The sequence below is a fragment of the Triplophysa dalaica genome, chromosome 11, assembly GCF_015846415.1.
Source record: "Triplophysa dalaica isolate WHDGS20190420 chromosome 11, ASM1584641v1, whole genome shotgun sequence".
In the NCBI taxonomy this organism is placed as follows: domain Eukaryota; kingdom Metazoa; phylum Chordata; class Actinopteri; order Cypriniformes; family Nemacheilidae; genus Triplophysa; species Triplophysa dalaica.
The window spans coordinates 12127455-12153346 of NC_079552.1; the positions used below are offsets into that span (position 1 = coordinate 12127455).

The following is a 25892-nucleotide window of genomic DNA, read 5'->3' on the forward strand; positions in this document are numbered from 1 at the left end:
TCTGCTACACACAACCATTCAGGGTTGCGAGTCTTAACTGAGTTTGTGTCATTGTGTTTAGAGCTTTTGGAGAGAGCTGTGCTTTAAAGTCATCTGAAATTTGAAAAAAATGTAGCCCAGGGCTTTATTTTGCTCTTCCCTTTTGGTTGGCCTGGAGGGTAGGGTTAAAAATGCCTGACCATGGACAGTTAGTATAGTCCTACCTCTAATCATTTGGTGAAGAGTTGTTGTTGAGAGGGGAAAGGGGGCATACAGTTTTTGATTAAAGATTACAAGTGCAAATGAATTTGGAAAAAATGATGGTGTGCACGGATAAATCATTTATAGTAATCACTGCAACACTGTGTAAAATACTTTTCCTGAATTTTCCTGTTTGATTTCATGGTTACTTTAAACACGGAGAGCATCTTGTCAGAGTTTGCATGTGTGTTTTGGATAGTAAGAGGGTCTCCTTAATCTCCCCTTTACACTCCTGTGTCTTTCCCTGAAAGCTCTACACCAGATAGCTTCATTCACTGTGTGGATTATCCATCTCCATCACACCTCCAGTACCACACATACGCAAAAAACTTTCTTCAAACTTTCGTTCTGATTAGTTGGTTTTACGCAATTTTAGGGAATTAGGGTGTGCAGGATTTTATCAATCTGCCCACTCGGTTAGGAAACAAGAACGTTGTGTTCCCATGCTCCTACAAAAGCTGTTAAAACTATCAAAAGACATCGAGATGTTTAGCAGCCTGGAAATCAGATATCTTTGACAATGATGGTACATTGAGCTTTGTTCTTGTCTCTTTTCCTCAGCCCAAAAAGAGACCAAATAAACAATTATTAGCGTTAATTCAGTTATCTGCATCCTCAGGGTTCCATGGGCAAGATACTAAATCATGGAGGGAGAGATCGGTATGTGCACATTCACTACTCAATAGTAAACTACAACCCAAACTTACAGTACAGTACAGTCTGTAGTATAAGGATGCCAGAATGTTTAGGCAATAGGCATGTGTTGCCATGTTCCCTTCATATCACAAGCCTTAAAGTGATGAAAGAAATGAAAATTCTGTCATCATTAACTCATATCATATCACTTACTTTCTTTTTCTTCCTCAGAACACGAAGAAATTTTGAAGAAAATTGGTAACCGAACAGCGTCTGCACCCATTCACTACTATTTTATGGACACAAAACCAATGGGGGCCAGTTAACAACATTCACAAAAGTTTGAAATGACAAGAAAGTGAGTAAAAAATGGTTGAACCATCACTTTAAGGCCCAGTCATAACCCATAAGCCCTGGTCAGACTGGAATAGTTTATAAATTATGTTATTACAACTGTGAAAAATGTACGGCCTCTAGTGTGCAATGTGTTCTTTTTTTTCGACTTCTTAACAATTACAATATGACAATGGAAAAAATACAAATTTTCGTTACATTTAGCGGTGGTAACCCATCAATACAACAGAGACTGTAAAACAAAAAATATGACAACAACTAACAAAGAGATCAGCAACTATGATGCATCAACCCCATTTGTAGATTTTCCCATCAATTTAGTAAATGGCTCACACATGTCCACGAAAACATTTTCTTTGATAAAATGCAAAATATCTACCATGTCCATAATCCACATATCAAACGTTGGTACTGCTTCAGACTTCCAATGCTGTAGAATCAGACGTTTGGCAAGTAACATGCTGAGAGACAGCCTGTGCTTCATATTTGTCCAGTCCTGCTTCTGGTGCCACAACCCCAAACAATACCGTGATGGGATCCAACCTTATTGTATTATATTCCTTGGAAAATGATCAAATAACAAGTTCAAAAGGAGTTAAGCTTGTGACATGTGAGGAGCTGTTGACAGTGTCCCCTCTGCAGCAGAACATTTTAGACACAAAGGTGATACCTCTGGAAAAAACTTCGATAGCCTACTTTGGGAAAAGTGGAGTCTTTGCACAACTGTAAATTGTATAAAATGTACATTTATTGAACTTGTGAATATAATCATTGAACCTATCATAACATCTTTAGCAAGAGTAAATGTGTAATGTGTATCATACGTCCTAACTGCTGTACAATACATAGTGAGGACTTCCACAGACTCTCCTTTATATGTATACCCTTGCCCCTAAGCCTAACCCTCGCACAATTCAGTTGATATTATTTTGCAAGATATAGTTGTGAACATGCCTGTGAATCTTCTACTAAAAGACTTGCAATCCCTTTGACAGTCACAGAGCATAATTCTCAGAAAAGCCTCAATCTTAAAGTATCAAACTTTCATCTAAAATCCATCTGACCATCACCGCACTTCCTCACAGCCGTAGTCTTTACTCGCTCTCTCTATGCAACATGCACACAACGATTCAGGCGGTGAGTGATGTTTCATCAGATTTGCAAAAAAATGGCTGCGAGTGTAGAATCACGGGTGGCTGAAAGCTTTCCTAAGAAATACGAGCAAATAAACATCCCACTGAAATGGAATGAAGGTGAGTGATGTACGTGTGTGCGTTTGGTTTACAGCAGCAGATGTCTTTATTACCTAACAGAATTAACGCAGGACATTTAATATTCAGCCCTGCTGAGGCTCCCTACAGAACAGTTAATCTGAAGCCGAGCGTGAGAGCGGGCCATAGCCAGCACTGGCATGCAACCACTGCAGAGAAAACACACACACCCTCACCAAACACCAAGCATGTAAAGGGAAAAATGTTCTTTTTATTTGCCGCTAGTTTTTTGCAGCGTGTCGTACGAATAAATAACTGCTTTACAAATAAAGCTTTAAGTTGCATAAACAGAAAACAGACTAATGGTTGTTATCTGACGAAGCTTTGAGAAAGAGGAAGGGCTTCGAGTGGCACGCTGACTATACTCCAGTTGTTTTCCCTTTCTTTCCACTCAGGTTTCTTCTTATGTGCTCCATCTTTCTTTTTCCCTCAATCCCATTACTGAAAGAATAAATAAATGATGTGTTGTTCAGTGACCATCTCTAAAATCCAATTGAGCTAAGTGCTGCTTTCTCACTGTGCGGTTGGGCCATGATGTCATGGACCATAGACTCAGAAAGCGGGATATTCAAAAACAAGGATATTATATTTAATTCTATGAACAAACAAATCAACAGCAGGGCTGTACAGTGAAATAAATGTCACACATGGTATGAAAAAAATCTGTGCTAAGAACAAATTTAATTGTGTAGCATGCATGCGATACAGTTTTGCAGTTGAATTAGACGGAGCCACTTGTTTGTGTGAAGTGCGTTCGTGTGTGTGAGGATAACAAAGGCGGCACCGCTATTTATGTTTTTGCAATTCAAACTTGTTATCCAACTGCATCCAGTCCATTGATCTATAGCCCTATGATATGCACGATTTGGCAAAACATAGAAGGAATCACGAAAGCAGAATTCTACTATTTAAATGTGTCCTCTGCAGCTCATTCATTCATAGACACCCAGAACAAGCAGAGTTTAACATGTTACAAGCATGACACTCGTGGATTTGTCTGTATCTTACTATACAAGGACATGAACACATGAACTTCATCCACAGAGTTGTTCTAAGTTTATTTTACGAGCATTTCACTGAGTGAAGCGACTGTCAAGGCACTGAAACTCAAGCGTCTTTGCGACCACCTGCCAAACTAAAGGTCAGCTTAATTTGAACCAAATTATAAAATAATTAACATGTAGTAAATTTATAAACTGTAGTTAACACTAATATACTAGCTATTATATTTGAACCTTACTATAGTAAACATTATAGAACACAATTTTACTGCAGTTTATGGTGGGTAAATACTTTAGTATATTACAGTATTTTTATGGACAAATGTATTTACTACTGTACAGTAAAGCATTGGAAATACAGAGCTCAGAAAAAACTAATTTGGGGAATACAAAAAATGATATGGACCTAATTTATCAATTTGTATAACTTTAATGTCCTTTTCAGTAACCTGTCTATTTATGTGTTGACCTGCACTTGTGATTATTTTTATAATGATAACAGTCGTATACAACGTTTCAACTGTTTGGCCAGTGCTACAAAACTATAAACCTCTGTTGCACCTGTGCTATGTGCAAAAACAGTTTACGTATTGCCCTGAACAACCAAGGATTCTGGGATTGAATCGATAGAAATTCTTATATCACGATGACAGTAACAACAACTGATGATTCAAGAGAATAAGATCCGCAGGCAGCCATCTTGGTAACAGATAACGCCTCTGGTAAAACATATCACTCCTATTTACCTGAATAAAAAAAATACATTGCTAAAGCTCTAGGCTTAATACAATATTTCAGCAACAGAGTTCTCAATGAAAATTCTTTAATTAATTATTCAACCCAAAGTTGTCCAAACATGTGTACATTTCTTTGTTCTTTTGAACACAAAGAAAGATATTTTAGCAACTGACATTTCTGGGAACAATTTAATACCATAAACATTCTTCCAAATATATTTCTGTGTTGAACCAAACAAAGAAATTTAAACAGCTTTAGGAAAATGTGAGGGTGAGTAATTCATGACAAAATTCTCATTTTTTGGTGAACTATCCCTTCAACCAATATGTGCGTAACTGAGTTGTTCATGGGGACCCCAAAACCTCACAAAAGATAATACATATAGCCTCAAGTATTAAATGTCTTGAACAATATTAATAAAAAAAAAACTTACTACCAATAATCAAATAAAAATCCTTCTCCCAAGCAATAAAGATAATAAGGTTAACTGTAGACTGTCTACAACTGCCAAATAATGTTGGAATTTTTGCATTTATATAAAGTGTGTGGTCACAGGTGCAAGTTTATTGGTTTTGTACATGGTTCATCAAATAAGACTTTATAGTCGGAACAATGTGTTTTATAATAACCCATAAATATAGATTAGTCTTGAAGGCACACTACTCAAAATAAAACTCAGCGCCTATACATTATTATTATTATTATCTTATATCTTATACATTATTATGCTCCTTTCATGCTCCTTGCCTCAACAATTCATCAAATCAATTCATTTGTGTCTTGTCTATGATTGGTTACCGTGAAAGAACAACTGTAGGCAGAATAATACAATGTGAGTAAAGAATAAGCTGGCAAACACCTATGTACAATACAAGTATGTGAAGAAACGTAACAACCACGTTACGTTACTAATTACTATGTTTTTAAAAAACTAACAGTGGTAATATTGTACTATGGTAATAAGTACCATAATATATAAAACAGAAATAATTTGGAGCCATATTACAATGTAATCTACTGAAAATACTATGATACTCGTAATCTAACAGTGTCACTCTTATTCAAGGTACCAAAAAAATGCTTTTTTGTAAGGGGTGCCATTCAATGTTTTTATTTCTTATTTTTTGAAAACCTCAGCTTGTAACGCGGGATCATTTCAGGGTTGAAAAAAAAGATGCAATGAAGTTAATATGAACTGGTAGATTAATTACTATAAAACATGAAACAACTTAATTTAGCGAGATGAGCTCAGGGGAACAGACCTAAAGCGCTGAAAACACACTGAACAAATGTGTGCACATATGCACAAGCTGTTCCTTCTCTCACAGATCCCCTCACGTCACGGGATGCTTAGACATGATATCAAACGACTCTGAGTCTGGGCTGACCCTGGTTAACAAGATACAGAGTAGATAGTATGGTCACATGGACTGCAAAACGTGACCAGGCGTGAGAGCTGAGGTTATCATGGACCAGACAGCAAAAAATATGCAAATACATCAGCTTAAAGCTTCATTCAAAATGACAATCTATCAACATGTTCCTTGTTTTAAAGCGGTATGACTTTCTTGTGCACAACACAAAATGACTATAGCGGAATGTCCAAATCTTGGATATTGTGTAAGTCCATTAAGGCTATTATTATTTTCGTCTAGTTCAGCACAAGAAAGAAAGGGTGAGTAATTGATGACAAAAGTAATGTTCGCACAAAGAAAGGGGGGTTAGACTGTGGTCTTTTCTCAGCAGGTGAATCACAGTGGAAAATGCCAAACGCCTCCAGGGAGGAGTCATGACATCAGCACATGGCGTCGAGGGCAGGATCAGATCGCTTTTCCAAGCACGTGAGCTGTGGGCAGCTTTTCAACAGCCTGGATTTATCATAGCCTTAGCAACTTAAACATCCAGCTGACCCTCAGATCAAATCTACAACATCAAAAAACTTAAGCTGCACAGGCATACATATATGGGTCATTGCTTACACAACACTTTCCTGCACCCTTCATACAGTATTTTGAATTCTTTGGGTAAAATATTAAACTCACAATTACTAAAGATACATTTTTTTAGCTGTATCTGTATGAGGTTTTGTAGTAGTTGTTGGTTTGCTTCTTTCCTCACTACAGCTTTCCATATTTATGGAAAAAAATACAAAAATCTTTTCGAAAGTCTCTTTTTAGTCTATCCGTTTTTGTTCAGAGATGTGTGACTCCTATTGCTCTTAAATTCAAGCATAGCTGCATGTCTCTCTCTTAAACAATCTCCACGGTCCACCGGCCCCCTCTCCTCCGCACCACAGAGACTTGCCCTTGTGGCCTTGACACTCACTTCATCCCACTTGCTATATTTTTTATCCTCTGTTGGCTCATCAAAACTGACCTTAGCGTCCTCTATGTTGACAAATCATGCGCTAAGGGCGTTCTAAAGCTATTCGCTGTCTGTCTGTCTCACTTTCTCCTGTTCTGTAACACATTCTGAGATTCTATGAAGTGTCATTTCTGAAATTCAATTCAAATGTTTTGTATTTGAATTAGGGCTGTGTTCAAAATATCGGAATATATGTCCTCATGCAAGCATCGATTCATCTGCCTCCGTATCGATTCTGAAGCACCTTTGAAATTAGGCGGATTGAAATTGTAACCGGATTAACATCCATGTGTGCAGTATACATGAAAGTGCAGTCTAGTATCATTTACTGATATGATTGTGTTTAAGGCACAGTGTAAAGTTAGTGTTGTGTAAGTGTTTATTAAACAAACACAGCACTGCTTCTGCCTTATCCACTATAACACCATTGCACTGCGGGGACCACGCGATTAAAATCTGTGACACTCCCGCGATTGCAGGGATGTAGCAATGTGCCGCCTTGCTCATATTACCGTTTGAAAAGTTAGATGTGGTAGAGACACAGTAAATGTGCATCTAATGGAAAGTGAAAACCAAAGACCTGCTTTAAATCTTACAGCACTTGTCACATTTATACAGGGTCGCACGGTGTACTGGTGCTACAGTAGCATCCCAATGCTAAAGCTTCAAAATTCCCATGATGCCGCTAGTTTTTTTTAAATTAGTATTGCAGTGCTGTAACTTATGTTGCATATGCGCATTAACATTCACTTGAACACTTTCATCTTTCTTTTGGCATTATATCTCTCCTAAATGAATCCGTGATTTGAACGACTCTGACGAGAAAATTATTTAGTGAGTCATTCATCAAGAAGCTGTTTTGAAGGAGTTGGTGGAATGATTCACTGAAAAAAAATTGCTGCTACTTACTGCCCATTTTACTCACATTTAAAGTGAGCTTAAAATTTTCCTTTATAAGCATTGCTTTAAATGTAATTTGTCGCACATTGATGGAATTATGTTACAATGTAAAATGTTTCTTTAGTAGTTACAACAGAAAACATTGTTTTCAAATGACTAGACACTAGTGCTTTTAAAGGAGGCTTTTTTGAGGCTTTGATTATGTGTTTAACAATGGATGTTTCTAATTTTAAAAAATGCTTTATATTTCACATAATTCAACTCTTTTGTTCACCGTTGGCAATTTTTATTACCAGCTGTAGAACTGTGATGAAAGTGAAAGAAGTTTCTTCCTCTTCTCTAAAGGAAGACCTCCGCCTTTTTGGCGTTTTCCATTCGGCAGATTATTAAAAGCACTCGGAATAGTGACATCATTGACCAAGGAAGTAGAGGGCTGTAGTTTGATTCTAGCCGTTCTCTGTAATCCTTGAAAAGCGAATTCTGTTAAAGAAAATATCTTGCTTGGCACTGAACTTTGAGCATTTTAAAGGTATTGAGTATGTTCTTACAGCAACATTACACACTAACTAAATGTTGAAAAATGGGATTGCGGGAAAGGGATCTTTAAATCTTACCACTGAAAATATTAAAGTATACTACAGCATTTGCGAAAACGTAACCAATTACTAGAGTTAACACTACAAATAGTGTATTGTAAAGTATAATACAGTTCCCTAAATACAACGTTTCATTTAGATCTGTGAATTAAGAAATTTTGGTCTGTTTTGTGGATTTTAATTGTGAACATGACAAAGCATCGCTATACTACTTGGTGTTAGGGTTTCATAAGGTATTGTATCGTATGATGCATTTATGGTATCGTGACAACCCTACATTTATAATGTTATATCTACAAATCTGACATCTAGAAATCCTTCATCAATTTCAATTTAAAACATTTATTTTTTAATTAGCCCAAATCTATTTACTCGGACTGCAAATGTATGCATAATATCATATTTATTCATTATACATATTGTAAAACACATGCATATCATGTAGACTCTAAACCTTGTTTAGAAACAAAGGTCTCTGAAAAAGGACTTGATCTTTGGCAACTTTATTCTCATTCTCAAAACTGCTTTATGCATTGATAGTCAGATTAACTGATTTTCTGCAAGTTAATTTTGCTGTAAATCTGTCATATGAGAAATGTTATAAAAACTGACCCGTATCGGGATATGTATCGTATCGTGGTCTTGCTGCCCATACACAGCACTAATTTAAATGACGCAGCATGTTCACTCGCATCACAAATACACCTGTCTCTCTCCAGACGGAGGGGTTAATTATGAGCTGATCTAATAGCCATCACACAGGTCACGGCAGCAGGACACACGTCACTATAACCAGACATTCTTCCATAAATGATCAAATGATATTATATTCTCTCAGTCTCACATTCCCTCCATTGGGTTCCTGATTAGAGACTTAGAATGAGATTAAGAATGAATCCGGTCGTCATCAAGTGGTTTTACACTAATCCAAACAATTTCTACGTCACAGCAGTCTGTATGTGTGGAATACACACTGAATATTTATAGGGCTGGTTGGTATGATGGTATATTCCAGTGGCTACTGGCTTTAACACCAGATACAGTAGTCATGTAAACTTACACGAGCAGAATGACAGAGGAGCGCGTATGTATGGAGATTTACATTTACATTTAGGCATTTGGCAGACGCTTTTATCCAAAGCCACTTACATTGCTTTATCCTATACATTTTACATGGGTATTTGCAATCCCCTGGGATCGAATCCACAACCTTGCGTTGTTAATGCAGTGCTCTTACCACTGAGCTACAGGAAAGCTAGGAAAGCTAGGAAAGCAGGAAAGAGATGATGCGAGGTGTCCATTCTCTGGGGTAAACAGTGTGATTCAGGGACACCGATGGAAAGTACTGGAAGCTGATCCAGTCACTTCTTATTAATAAAACCGATTCCCCATGAAACCTGAGGGGAAGTGTGTTACAGACAAATATAGCATGTGACAAGTATGTATCTAAATATTTGAGGGGAATAAATAAAGATGGAGAGGACATCTTATGTTTGATTTAAGGACATCCAGCCTTTTATGAAGCTGTATCACAGGTCCAAGTGTCGTCACATAACACCACTGTTTGTGCAAAACAGCACTGAATAAAAATAACTTGCGTGAAACGAAGAGTGCAGTAATGCAGAAAAGCACCTTAGTGTGGTTCTTTAGCTCATACCAGTGAGTCTTCAGGCTGCCAGAAGAAACAAACAAAACAGCTCCTAATATCTGACGCATGAGAAATTGCTACATCTCAGCCAGCAACCACAGCTGAACTCCACTGCACCACACTGCCTGATGGAATCTCTTAACGTTAGGCTTTTGTCCTCCAGGCAGCACACACACAGAGGCTGGGGAATGCATAAAAGCACAGATTGTTTCCATAGAAATGATATAAATAAAGAGAGAAGTTCTAATATTTCACCATAAAAAGCAGATGGAAAACCTTCAACAAACATCTGAAAGATAATAAGACCTATGTCAGTCTAAAAGAGAAAAGCTAATAAAGTACGGTACACAAAGAGCCGACGCGACGAACAACCGCAGATGAAAAGCAGACTGTGACGTCAACTGCTTCTGGGTCCAAAATTATCCTGACACACCAAGCCAATGGTTGAAAGTCGACAGCCAAGTAGCAAGTTTGTAAATAATGAATGAACAACTATTCATATCAAAATGACATTTTGTTTTTCCTTCAGATACCATCTGCCTTAGTTAGTGAAAGTTTAACATAAAAGGGCGTTTGTAATGATAGGCTATTTTATGATTGTTGAGTTTTTCATTTATGATAATAATGAACAAACATTTAAAGCATTTGTTTTAGTCAAAGAAAGCAAAGGGGATAACTTTTGACTGCTAGCACGGAAATGATAATCCCACCCTCTATGCGATTCGCCGTCCAAAGCCACTTCTTCTCCAAACACATGAATGTATTTCGTAAATCAACTCAATGAATTAAAAAACTGAACCCCTTAAATTCTTCAAAAAACATGTAAATACCTGTGCAAAAGAAAAAGAGCAACCATGGTATCATCTTTCAGACCCTTTGCCTGCTAAAGCGGTCTCCATCGTGAAATTTGTCTTGATTTACATCCCTACCACAGACCTATTTGTGATATATTCGGTCTGTTCCAAATGCTGAAGGAACTTAGTCCAATGTCCTACCAAGTCAAAATACAAATTACCATAATTGTATCTTCGCAGTTGAATGTGTACGATTACACTTCATTTCTGGAAAACACTCCATTTACAATGTTCATCAAACAACAACGGACAGGTCCAAAAACACTCACTGATATTAAACTAATTGTATTCTCCTTACACGAGTTGTTCACAACAGATAAAGGGAAAAAAGTAGCATTCAATAATTTAGTTGAAGATGTGCTTTAAATATGGTAAAGTATTGAAAGAGAGTTTATGTGTAGACAATAAAAATCATTAAAGGTGTCATAGAATAGAAAACTTTTCACCTAGGCATAGATGAATAATGAGAGGTTTGTACATGGAGATTACATATCGTGAGCCTCAAACTATATATTACTATATATTACTATAACTATCTATTATTTCCTCCTTTTTTAAGTAAATCTCGTCTATGTAAAAGACCACTGAAAAAGAGGCCAATCCCATCATAACACCTACTGTGACGTTACAGTCGGGATGTACACCCCCAACGTTGCATACGCCCGCCCATGTTCTAGGCCAGCCGGACATGCACAGCCGAATCATCTGATTTTCTGCATTGGACGATGTCTACAGTGAAACATCGCGATGGACGATGACATCGTTGTCTTCTTAAAAAAAGTCAGGCGTGTGTCATCTATACAGTGCGAGCTTCTCAGTTATAAACTAATGTAAGACTTCTTTATACAACGCAAGATGCGCAGACACGCGTCTTCTTTAAACATTTATAAAGTCAGGCGCGTCTGATCTGTATCGTGCAAGTTTATATACCTGTTAAGCCTTGTTCGTATTTGTTTACAATTTGCATCCTCGCAGCACAGATCAGCGAGAGTCATGTGACAAAAGTAAAAGCGACAGTTTTTCGAAACTTGGACAATATCAGGCAAGCTTGGCTCAGCGTTTTGATACGGACTTAAGAAGGGGGCAACTCCAACTATATTGCCGTTACAACCGTTACAAAAAACAATTTAACAATTGTATCAATGAATTCTTTGACACCTTTATATAAACCATTATTTGTTTTCATTTGTAATGTATTAAACATGTTTGGATGTAGTTTTTATGTTTTGTTCTTGCCTCAACCGACGACTCTGGCACTACCAAATTAAGGAATGGTGACACCAACTGTATAACTCTGTAGCACCAGTGCCTCCTCGCTCAATTGTTAAACTTCATGCAAGTGCTTGATTTACAAATTTTCCATCCGAGGATTTTTCTAAACAGGGGTTTTGATCTCTTTGAGTGACAAATTTGTAAACACAAAGTGTATTAATGACATCATATCCTCTCCAGCCACCATGGTGACACTCACCTGACTTCTTTTTCCACCTCATTGGGCTATCTTTCTGCCCATATGCTTTCCAGCTCTCATCTCTCCATCACTCACTCAGCACCTGTGTGTGTTGGTCTTTTTACATGGTCAATGGAGAAGACAAACAGATTGTGTGCTTAATTAAGGCTTGCATTACACTTCATAATAACTAGAAAATTCCAAACAAAGATTGAGAACAATCAAACAAACCGCTCTATTAAGGGACGAACACACAAACAATTTCATGCAATTACACTAATATCAACGCCGATCATTCACACTAATACACCAATGTCAAGGCCATTGAATTGTGACGTGTGTGTGTGTGTGTGTGTGTGCGGGGGGGGGGACTCTTTCTGATCAGAGACACTGCCCGTGTCATTCTGACCGCCGCTGTCATACATTGCAAGATTAAGACAATGCTTGCCTGACAGATGTGCTGTGTGGGTCTGAATATTGTTTGAACAAGGATAAAACTGTCAAGCATTGTGATGCATTTCTAACATCAGCTTTCAACTAAAATGGAAACGAGGAGCCGATCAGTAGATAAACACACTGGCCGTCCATCATGAGAGCCCAGGAAACAATTGACCAAAAAACATGTCTCCACTTTATCAGCTGTATTAGTTAATATATTAAGTTACATATACATCATATGGGCTGTGTGCATCTGAACTGGTGATGATTTGTTATTTCCTGAGACAAGTGATGCGATTTGCTTGCTTGCTGGTGTCAGAATTGTTAAATGATGTTTTTACACACAGTGAAAGACGCATCTTGTGCACAAAGGAAATGACAAACAGCACTAGAGAGAGGATAAACACTCAAATTTTAACCCTAACTTAGCAAGCTAAGAAAGTCAAGGCTGTTGGTTCGATCAAAATGGCAAACAGTTAACTTCACAAGGGAAAAAGATGACTGCCTCAGGGAATGACTCCATAATTACCTGAGCGAACAAGTTTGCCAGCTTTCTTACCATTCAGAGCCGTAGGAAGTTTGTTCACCTACTTTCAACTTCACTCTAATGCTGGCAATTTCAGACCAAAATATCTTCCAACGCTCGCTCCATACTTTCTGCAGATAGGCATGCAACAGTCCAACCACCAACACAAATACCAATGCGACCACCACGCATACTGCCATCCACCCACCCACAGAGAAGAAAAAACTATTCCAACTAGAAGACAAATGAACTTATTACAAACAGTTTTGGTATTAATAAGGCTTAACATTCACCTTGGGTCAGTGAACTTGTTGTCCAGAACTGCCCTACTGATGGAACCAAATGACTTCCTAATAAGACGAATCTCTTCCATCCAAGGACGTTATCCGTTTTGGCTTCTCTAGTTGGCAATTTGCTTTCTTGCATTTTTTTAAGTGAGAGTGATATTATGGGTGACTGGCACGCAACACTATACTGTTGCTGCCTCTTAATGTGTGAGGAAATGAGTCAGAATACAACCTCTCCATTAAAACTATACAGAGTGCTATTGCCTTCACGGCCAAAAAGCATCTCAGCACCACAACGACCACGTCAAAGGCTCTCTGCAGTTATTTCTCCATTATGTACCCAAGCATAAAACCCCAAGACATCCAAACATCCATTCATTGTAAATACTGTTTCCAGAATCGAAACTTTTCCTTTTGCCTTAAGGGATGAGAGGGTAACCGTAACTGCAAAGCGGATGGCGTTTGGGTTTGTTCGCTTATGCGCTCGTGTGCCAAAGCGTGAGCTTAAGTTACGGTGCTTCTGCCCCACACAGGACCATCTGCTGCAGGAGGGTGTCACTGCGTCTCCCCCACCGATCCGACAGGGATTATCCTGTTACCTGCTTTAGACGCCCGATGATTCCCAGCAGTTAAAACAAAACAGGCAGGACAAATCCCAATGAGTGGTGCTTGAAAGAGCCTGGTCATCCTGACCACATGCAGCATGACTAAACCCACTACCTCTGTGGTTTTCAGGAATGATGGGAGCTCTTCTCCTATACAACGAACAATTCTACATAGCAGTTTTAATACCATAGATAGAAATGACATGATGACACATATCTACATTGTCAAGGAGTCCGTTTTCTTCTTATGTCAAATATGAAAGTACGTAATATTTTATATAGGTGAGCTGGCTGTCTCCTGGATAGGACTAAAAGACATTGTCTAAAAACTATTTTACACTATGTGCGAGTATCATCTATGTCACTGTTGTTTCCATTATGTTGTCAAACCCCTGTATAATTGGGATGACCATCCAAAAATGCCTTATTGAAAGACCAAAGTTTAAATCTCCTGAACTCAAGACACCTGGATGCAGCTGACCCATGGCACAGTAATAATCTACAGGGCTCCAGACTAACTTTTATTTACTAGGAGCACTGTAACCAGTGACTGAAATTTTGAGGTGCGCAAGCAAAAAATTAAGGGGCACGCCTTAAATCAGTCAGCGATGCATTTCTTCACATTTTCCCCATAATTACTGCTTTTCTGATACTTAAAAATAAGTTGATGACCGAAGATCGGGTTCTGCTTATTTAAAAAGAGGCAATGTCTACAGAGCAGCTTCAATATTGACTGCTGCTAAATAGAAAGTAATCTGAAATCATTTGAACCAACAGAAATTGTGCTTCTCCAAAAGTATGTAATTTTATTGTTTGCAGTGTTACATATTAAAGGAAAATGCAAGGCTTCGTGTTATGTTCTTACAATGGTTTTATTGTGTATTAAGGACACATTTCCTCATGTTCACAACACGTAAAGTTAAATAAAACTTAGCTAAACATTCGCCGGTCGTTCGTTCTTGCTGTGAACGTATTTGAAATGATTCAGCGATGTCTCTCAGACAAATCATGTTTCCAGAAGTCCTCCGCGGTAAGTTTCATTTAATACGTCTCCTATATCAAATCGTTCATCCGTGGGCTCAAGAAATCAGTAACAGGAAACATCAAGTCGTAGTAATGTGCTCACATTGTGTGTAAACTTGTCAACGAGGATCTGGATTGTGCGCGTCCGCGGGAAACATCAGTGACATGTGAGTGACCCACGCACTGACACACAGTTGATGACTACCACATCCCCTTCACTGGTGGCTGGCTGGTGTTCTTCTAGTCTTTCCACATGAAATAAAAACTCGTAAAAAAATACAAAGTTGCCGGTCGCATGAAAAAAATGCTTGCGCTGTCTTGAAAATTGGTCGGAAAATGTGCCCATTTAGTCGAAGCCTGGAGTCCTGATCTATCCTAGATTATGAATAAGTGATGTCAGGCCTGGCAAACAGTGAGTCAGCCCATCTGAATAATGCTGTTTATCTTCGTCAATGTTTGCATAGTGTGCCACGTGGTGCAGTCATATGCACATCACAGAATACATTATGGTCCTCAGAACCACAAGGCACTCATTGGTTCCAAATAAAAGCATGTAAATACCATGACAGGTCTGTGTTTTTGTGTGGAGGGGGAAGGTGGGCTTTTGTGTTGATTAAATGTGCAATCAGGGCTCCAGACTAACTTTTTTCACCAGGAGCACAGTGGCCCCCAACAGAAAATTTTAGGGGCACAACCAGAAAATTTAGGGGCACATACCGTAAATCAACATGCTAACCAAATCTACTAATTTCCACTGTATTACTAATAAATACTTTAATAATAGATGCAGAAATTACAATGTTCTGTTTCAAATTCAGTGTCACATTTTATTCTGCACTTTTGAAGATGCAACAACAAGGTAAACTGACAGCACCATCGCTGTCATGACAGTACATATAGTAAACAAAATACCATACATTCAGAATAAAAAAAGTGCTTAGTAACAAAGTGCTTAGTAACCTTTCGGTCATTTCACAGTTACAATGTGACTTTTTTTCGCCACACCAACCTCTGACTCTGCATCATCATCCGATGGTGACACTGTAGACTCTGGCACTGGTACACTAGCCGCAGGTCGGATGAACGAATCAATAGTTCGCTTGCTCATAGCTCAGACACACGCACATATGTGACCCTGGACGACAAAACCAGTCTTATGGGTAAATTTTTCAAAATTGAGATTTATACACCACATGAAAGCTGACTAAATACACTTTCTATTGGTATATAGTTTGTTATGATAGGACACTATTTGGCCGAGATATAACCATTTAAAATTCTGGAATCTGAGAGTGGAAAAAATCAAAATATTGAGAAAATCGCCTATAAAGTTTTCCAGAAGTAGTCCTTAGCAACGCATATTACTAATGATGGGAAATAAATGAAACTTACACCATTGATTTACCACAGCTTAAACTGTATACACACACAATTTCATAAAAATAATTCTCCAGGAACATATAAAATTTTACACTTGAGCTGGCCACGAGTCATCATTAACAGAGGCAGATCTACATGCTAAGATGATGTTTTGTTTACATTTTGTCAGAGCAAAATTGGCATAACTTTGACATAAACAACTCATGAAAACCACTACTTTGTAAAGAAGGTATTTAAGAACGTATGTGACTGACTGACCTGAACTTTGAAAAATGTTCCCACTCAAGCGGGTTGAATTCTGAGTCCGCAGTGAACACTTTGTATTCCTTCATGGCATGGAGTCGAAGCGATCTAAACATTGATTGAATTCGTCGTCTTCCGGGGCATCCCCTTATGTCAAGCCGGTCTCTGGACATTCTGTATTATCTTCCCAATGATTTGCGAAACAATCATTTACTAGGTTCGTTAAATTATTGCTGTCATTAGCGTTTAGATTGAGCAAACGCGCTTCCATCAGAATCCATGTTTTGAAGCGCGATCATGACGGATTGTGTACGCTGCGCACGTGAGACGCTATAGCAGGCCGTTGCTAAGAGGAAACAGGTTTGTTTTAACACTCTCTATTGGCTTACCCATGTAATGACATAGAAGAGAGTAGATTAACTTGAAAGCGGAATCTCTTAACTTTACATAGATAGCAAACTTGAATGGGTAGTTTTCATAGAGCGGACAGCAGCGAGTTAAGTTTGTAGGCATGTTTCTGACCATTTTTTGTTCGCGATATTAAGGGATCGACTCACAAAAATAAAGTTTTGACATATTTAGGGTAGGAAATTTACAAAATATCTTCATGGAACATGATCTTTACTTAATATACTAACGATTTTTGACATAAAATAAAAATTGATCATTTTGACCCTAACAATGTATTTTCGTCTTTTGTCAGAAATATACCCGTGCGACTTACGACTGGTCTTGTTGTCCAGGGTCACATATCAGGTTGTGATGATATTTGTCTCCGTTTCCTTCCCACAGATGTTTACGCGCGCTCGATTATCTCTAGGCCCCTCCCCCTCCACGCATTTTAGCCACTTACAGTGGCCATTTCCTATTCTTCTCACACGCATTGGCCGCCTCACAGACAGGCATCACTCAATGAAACGCGAGTGTGTGCTCGCGTCTCATGAGTATGTTTGCGAGTGTGTGTGTGTGCGTGTGCGAGTGCGAGTGTGTGTGTGTGTTTGCGTGCGTGTGCGCTCGCGTCTCATTGATTATTTCATTGCTCATTTCATTGATCATTGACGTGCCCCTTCCACGTTTAATGTATAAAAAAATACGGAGGGTGGGGGAGGCAAATTTACTGGTAGCAAATGTGCGACTGGATGTAAAATTCAGTCGCACACTCTCAAATTTTGGTCGCAAAATGCGACCATTTGGTCGCAGTCTGGAGCCCTGGCAATACAAGTGACTCATTACTCAGTGCTGGTTGAGCATTATGATGGTTATTCATCATAATAAAACTCCCCGCGATCAGAAATGAACCGTTTACATGAGAACCTACCCATCAGCTGTTAGTTGCAACCCGTGTTTCTCAGTTTTATGAAAATCAGTAAAACGTGAGGAGTGTCGAAACGGAGGTGATGGGATTTATTTGAAGGCACCATTTGTTATACATCTACAAACAAAATAATAATAATAATTAAGTTCTAATAACCGTAGTGTTTGGCATCTCATGGTTGATCTGTCAAGCACCTGACAGTGGCCCACAGTGACAGTACTTTGTTGACTCCTGCCCCTCTCACACACACAGACGCATGCACACACAAAAGCAATTAGCCACAATTACTACAGCTCTTATGACTAGAAAATGTACACAAATAAATGAATAAACTTTATTCAACCGCCTGGTTTCCCTGAGCTAAATTGGCACAACTCTAGTTAATCTGCCCCTCAGAATGTTATTTCATGAGCAAATTAAGACCCTGCAAGATGCTAGTAAATACATTGATCCAGTACTGTGTTTAACTGCAGAAACTGTATAAGCGATTGTCTCCCTTTCCGTATCATATATCCAAGTGAAAGCTTCAGACGCCAGAAAAAAAATGTAGGGTGGGACTTTCATCGAGAACTGATTGGATCGTTGCGAGTCGGGCGTTGCTAACAAAATGGAGGCAGATTTGAATGCCAGTTTGCAGTCAATCAGTCATTGAAGCCCCGTCGTCACACCATTACTCATGACAGGAAGTGAAGAGAGGTTGTTTCAAGGTTGTTTTTGATTATAAGGCCACATGAATTAAGAAAAAGACTAGTAAAAAAGATTATTGTATTATAAAAAAGCAGTACAATATTCTTATTTCATACAAGAATGCGAGATGTCAATTTTAATTTCACTGTGACTTTAAAGTAGGGCTGTTCAACGATAAATCATGATAAATCGCATCCAGACTAAAGGCTATAAAATGCCTTAAATACAGTTCGATCTTTAATCATTTGTAATTTCTTATACATTTTTTTAATAACCACTTTGTTTAACATAAACTACAAAACGCCTTACACTTTCCCCTTGCTGGTACATTCACACAAGCACAATAAACATGCACACAACAATTCCATATTTCCTTTAAATATGTCCCAATACACACTCGAGTCATCAACCTCTCTCCGTTCGCTCTGCCTGTGCACACGCCATTTGGCTGAGGCTCATTAAAAATTCACAGTTTGTTCCATTAAAGATTCACCACAGCAGTGCTGTTACATTTATCGGGTCTCTGCCGGTCGCCATCTAGCGAAGAAGCATTCCAGAGGCCTGATAATACAGCAGGGCTGAGATGCTGCAGCTGATCTGATAGAGGTCAGAGAGAGAAATAAAGAGGAAGATCTGGAAAAGCGAAGTGGTGCTGAGAAGGTCCTAGCCTCTTTTTCCATTTAGAGATACAACAGGCTATGTGCCTCAATTATTCAGCAGTCTTTCATGCACCTCTCTAGCACACAGGCTATACTGCAGGCTCGCAGCTCCTGCGCCTGCGCCAAAGGCTCCACGCTACCCAGCATCTGACCAGCAAAACAAATAACTAATATTTCAGCACCATCGTCAGAATACATTCATAATTGTATGGAATATGTTACATAAAACAATCAAGCTGTGGCACAAAAAAAGCAAGAGATTAGAGAAATGTCATAATTTACTCATCCTCTTGTCATTTCAAACCTTTATGACTTTCTTTCTTCGGCAGAACACAAAAGATATTTTGAAGAAAGCACTATCCCTCATTCACTGTGTGAGTATCTAATCTTGATAAGCATGTGTGAAATTCTTAACCTACCATACTACGTTACATCATTGTGTACTATAGTATAAGGTACAATTATAAATGCTTTTGGAATGAGTAACCACAGACTGCAAAACTGTCCTCGCTGACATTTGAAATGATAGCCGAGATGATAATAGCTTTTATGTGTCTGTTAACAGGTTGGCATGTCAAGAGATCTCTCCGGGCTTTGATTAAGGCCAAGGGAATGGAGAGATTTAGTGGGAGGGGCCCTACGCACGTGTGGGCCCAACCAGAAGAATAGAACTGTTAATTTTTAATACAGTTCCAGACAGTGTGATGAGTTTGAAGAAAAACAGTTGCCAGGTTACCTGAGAGAAAGCCTACGAGAGCCGCCAAACAGCGCTGATCTAATTACCTGTTGTTTTGGGTCCAAGGATCTTTTAAATAAAATCTGTTGTTTACCGGCCATCCATGGGGACCGTAGCGTACACATGCACATAGAAAGAGAACAGGGCCTGCGCAAATTCAGCTTGAAGCAGTTCTGGCCGTTGCCATGTTTAGTACATGTGCGTCGGCACACATCCACAGATCCAACTACAGGTCACCCATAAAGCTTGGTGTTGTTAAGAAATACACAGTAGGTGCACTTTCTCAAGAGATAAAAGTGAACACCTAATGAGAGATAACTATCTGCTGGAAACTTGTTAAGAAAAGCAATTCTATTGCTACTGCATTTATACTTTTGGATTAAACATGTACAGCAGGGTATCATTCAGCATCATTTGAGCTATGGACTTAATTTACGCCTCAAATCATGTGGCTTGTTGAGAAGAGGGGTGCTATTGCATTTCTAAATGATCAAGATTACAATTTATACCTTCATTTATGTCTCAAGAACCACTTTCTGCTCCATCCCGATTCACCAAACCAATCTGTTTTTTGTAATGCAATAATAAATCCATTGCACACACACACACACCCACCAATTCTCCTTATACTGGAACTGAATTCACCACGTACAATACTGATGCAAGGTTACAGCTCAATTAACAAACCAGATCACAAGGAACCGCCCAAAATGCCACCAGCACAAATTAAAAATGAGCCACAGAGAAAGAGGTCCAGTGTATGACATTTAGCGGTGAGGTTGTGAATTGTAGCAAGCGGCTCCCTCCATCCTCTCTCTTGTGATGCACTACAGTGGCTGACTCAATACTAAGATGTCACAGTGTTTTTGCTTACTTGCTGAAGGAGATAATGTATTTATGAAACGTCTTCTGTGGAGCAGTTTGTCCGTTTAGGGCTACCGTAGAAACAACATAGCGAATTCCATGCAAGGGGACCCGCGGGGTATGTATATAGAAGCTCATTTTAAGGAAATAAAAACATACCTTTCATTATGTAAGGTGACTGTCTTTATACACTACTGAAGACATAATTATGTATGTTATAATGCATTTCTGTCCATAGATTTTCCAAAAATTAAAAGGAAAAAAATCATACAGATCACAAGTAGTAAATTATGATCAATGTCCATTCCTTTAAGCGACACGTCGGGACCAATAGCGCTTTAAGGGGAGATGTTTTAAACCGCTTTAAATATTGCCAGTTTGCTTATTTTAAAAGCATTACTTTATCTATTAAAAAATATTTGACAAATAATCAAACATAAACATAACTTCTAAGTGCATGTTTTTATTTATCCGATCAATCAACCAACCCAAATTTTTTTTCTGAAACTCTTAATTAACAGAAAAAAGAGAAAAGCACTTCTTGTGCAAAATTCTTGTGCAAAAGTCTCTAGAGTGCAATACATTTTTTCTGTCTTTGGCTGTGACACATATATCTACCTCAGCCGCAGCCTGACATGCACTTCTCAAAAACCAAGATTAACACGCTACAGTCAGAAATCACTACTGAAAACCCCGGAGTGGACTCAGAGCGGAGTGATTACAGAACGCTTAGAGTCGAGAGAGGAACGTGCTTTTGCTCCACTCCAGGTTTTGATAACGTCCCCCTCAGCAGAATATTGTCTTTCCTTAATTGAAGACCTTTTCAAACTAAAATTAAGACACTAATTACACAATTTGAGAAACGCAAGCCCATTTCCATGTCAACACAGCACTGCTTATCATGTGACACATCACAGAGCCGTTTTGCTTTTACATCATTTTTCGTTTTTGCTCAATTTTCACTAACTGTTAATTATGTCATGAAACATCTGATATTCCGATTGTCAAATATGTGCACGTGAATGTGTTTTGTTATATAAACACTTTTATAATGATCGCGTTAAGCAGACGCAGTCAAGTTTCTTTCTGCCGCGGTCTGAGATCTGTCGGATTTACATCACGTATATTCATCCACTTCTCTCAGTGCCTGGTAAACTGGTAAAAGAATAGAGTGATCTTAACAATTGCATACATTTCAGATACTGAGTATCTGATGTGAATAAAACACATCCGTCAAATTATATTTGAGAAAATTGTTATTGCCGATTACATTTACATTACATTTATGCATTTGGCAGACGCTTTTATCCTAAGCGACTTACATTATACATAGGTATGTGCAATCCCCTGGGATCAAACCCACAACCTTGCATTGTTAACGCAATGCTCTTACTACTGAGCTACAGGAAAGCTTCTATAGACATCAGTGTGTGTATTTTACGAACTCCTTTTTGCGTCAAAGGGTTAACAACATTATGAAAAGACTGAATTAAAGAATTAAAGACAGGCGGGAACCCTGCTATTGACGGAAATCCATCGAAGACTCGATGCAATTGAAGGAAATCCGTCGGAGCGACAGAGAACTTTAATCCAGGTAGTTCAAAATTCAGAAATGAATTTTGTTATAATCGATTTAATCCATTTCAACCAAAGACAGTCCATTGGGATACCGTTTGAGGACAGATACACCATTTCCAGTTCCCGAAAATAGATCTGCAGCTTTTGTTTGTGATGCAGCAGAAACAGTGGTTGCGTCTCATGTATCCTTCAACAACATCATCTAAAGCCCTGATGATACTGACCATGAATTGTGTGACCAAAACAAAATGACGAAGAAATGAAGAAAAGCAGCATCAAAAGGTTCACATCATTTGATGGAATACGACAGAGATGCAGAAATGTTCCCAGAGAGCCACACCAGTATTGATGTGATGCAGAATATGAGGACAAATATTACTATATAAATGTGCTTTAAACCTTTTGAGGTGAGATATTATGACACAACATATTAGCATGTGAGGGTAAAAACAGAGTGTAGTGTCTATCCAACATACAAAAAAAACATGTAGATTACATATATTGCAAAATAGTTCATATCAGAGCCAGTGCTCCAGACTTAAAATCAATTAGGAGCCATTGGCTCATATAGGGGAAAAAAAGGCAGCAAGTATTATTTTAAGAGCCACATAAAATTTTACGTGCCACAAACTTAAATTTTTAAATCATATACTTTAAGTTCTCCTGTTGTGTACATCCTTCCCTATCATAAGTTTTGTTCACAAAGGTTTTCAAGCCAAAATGGCGTGTAAATCTGCAGAATTCCATGGAATAGTTTTAAATTCGTTTACATTTGTGCCGAATATAAGTATGTGTAAATGTGTTCAAATAGTTTTAAACTGCTGCCTGTCTGTGCATTTAAATGCAGATGTCACAAGATTTGGTTCTTCTTATTTAAAAAGTGGCAGAACGTTTAAACTGAAAAAACACAACAGACCAAATTACTCTTCATTTGAACCATCAGAAAATGTGCATGTCAAGAGCATTTTTATATATTATAAATACTCTATGAAAAACTATACATTTAGAGTTAATACAGTTAACTATACAGTTAAAGTTTGAGTTGATACGTTATTAGGCCTATGTTGATTTTAGTTTGTAATAATGACACTTTACCGCATGTTCAAAACACATTACAATGTAAAGATTTGGTATATAAATTCAAACAAAACTTCAAAAGTCTGTTCATGCTGTGAACGTTAATGATCCAGCGCTGTCTTAAGTAAAAGACAGATAAATTACGTTCCCTGAACATCTCCGTGGATTATTTCGTTTTAAACATCTCATATCAAATTTGTTCTATTATAATCCAATAATAATGGCCTCCTAGGCTAATGCGCTCATGTTGTGCGTGTATAGGCTACTTGTCAATGACCGGCGCTAAAATCCACAGAAGTTTTCTGCGGATTCAACAGCGTTTTCGGAGGTTCCGCATTGAGTGTGGGAAAAACGGAGCATAGCAGAGCGCTGAGTATGCGGGAAAAGCCAAGCTGCTTGCTTTTTAAAAAAATATGGCGCTTCCATTGGAAACACTTTAAAAATGAATAAATCTGGATGGGCGCCAGTGTTGATCTCTGCACAAATTCACTCGCAAATTAATATTTCTGGTAGCAAATGCGACCGTTTAAGTGCAGTCTGGAGCCCTGAGAGCAAACCCACAACTTGAAGAACAATATGGCACAAAATAACGGAAAGCTCCCATGGCCTTATCAGTGAAACTAGTGGAGTTTCAAGTAGGTCTAGTGTTGGAATAAGAGAAAGTGAATCTAAAACAGCCTTTTTTGACCGTAAAAGCAGGTTCACACTTCCCCCACAAACACCAACACATTGTAAAGCTGCCTTCAGAAACATAACGGTCACTTTCAGCAAAAATCATCAACTGAAGACATTTGTGTTAGTTGTGTGTTTAACCAACCCATAACACAAGATAAGCATAGTTACTTTGCAAATGATAGCATAAGCATAATATACAAGCAAGAGTAGAACAAATACATCAGCCTGACCAATGTGATGTGATATGGATCAGCTTACCTCTCGCCGACAGCTTTTTTGTGTTGATGATCTTTGCAGCATATTCCTGGCCTGTTGATTTCTTTACACATCGGCGGACGATAGAGAAAGCACCCCTATTTAAAACAAACACGTGTCAATAATGAGCATTGGAAATTAAATAAAATGAGAAAAATTAAATGATTTTCCCATATAAAACTGATAAAAGAGACAATAAAAGAACTAAAATAAGATTATTATTTTAAAATATTATTCTCAGTAAATTAAGCATTAAAGATGTTCCTCTAAAAAGCCTAAGTAATTGCTTTGAAGTTCAGTCCAATACACTTTTTAAATGATTAATGAAATTGAGACGAATGAGGATCCAAGTAGATCTAGCATCTCATAGAACCATGTGATGATTACATGGATAAAGTGCTTTATTAATGCTTGTAACCAAACAGTTCTTGGCCACCATTGAGTAGTAAAAACTATATTTTTATGATCTGTTAAACACATAAGAAGATATATTGAGGAATGAAAGACAGCAAACAGTTCTGGGCCACTTTTGACTATCATTTTTCCTACTATGGCAATGAATGGGGTCCAAGAACTGTTGGTTCCAAGCATTCGTCCAAATATCTTCCTTCCGTGTTCCACCAAACAAAGAAATGTATACAGATTCAGAACATCTGGAGAATGAATAATCATGACAGAATTTTCATTTTTGGGTGTGGTATCCCCTTTAAAACAGTTACAATACATCACAATAACCGTTCAAAACCGCTCCTCATTCAATACAGATAAATCTTCGATCACTTATTCTGTATCAAGATTACATTTACGCACATGGCAGACAGTATTATCTAAGCAACACAGTCCATTCATGCTACACATTTGATCAGTATGTCTTTTCCCTGCGATCAAACCTACATGACCCTAGTGCTCCTGATCGAATGCTCTACCAGCTGAACTACAGGAACAAAATAAGCGTCAAATTTCCATGCTGCTTATTACCTGCATACAACCTACAGTTCACACAGCAAACTATGTTACTCTGGGGAAACATAACTAATAGTAATAATAATTATTGTGACTATAAAATATTGATGTTTTTTTCTGGCTACTGTTGTTTTATAAAAACTATAGATTACAAAATCAAGATCTTACCACAGGTTGGCCATAAGGCAAACAACCCGTGGCAAAATACTTGTAGCGCAGGCAATACCTATGGTTTAATATAACATTTTGACATGCATTTTTCGGTTTTGTGCATCACTTATGATTGGACAAACTACAAGGCCTATCTCAAACCCAAAAAGAGGACTAAAAACATTCCTTAGAGACGAATATTGCCGTTTATGACCGCTGTGGTGATATCTTTCAGCTTGTAAAGTACACGTGTGATGTAAATGGAAGCATTAACACAGGCACACAGAAGTGTCAGTCACACTGACATTAACACATATGGTGTCGCGTCAAACAACACATATTACCAACAAAACGGCGAGCACAACTGCACCACGTTCAC

General features: G+C 38.2%; 1 protein-coding gene across 29 annotated transcripts in view; it reads right to left on the reverse strand.

Annotated features, from left to right (window-relative positions):
- The window catches only part of camk2g2 (calcium/calmodulin-dependent protein kinase (CaM kinase) II gamma 2), a 61934-nt gene that overhangs the window by 35234 nt on the left and 808 nt on the right, over positions 1–25892 (reverse strand). For all 29 annotated transcript variants that reach the window (XM_056760550.1, XM_056760548.1, XM_056760553.1 and 26 more), the window contains exon 2: positions 24404–24498. In XM_056760550.1, the coding sequence (XP_056616528.1) occupies positions 24404–24498 (95 nt within the window). The remainder of the gene's footprint in view (positions 1–24403; positions 24499–25892) is intronic.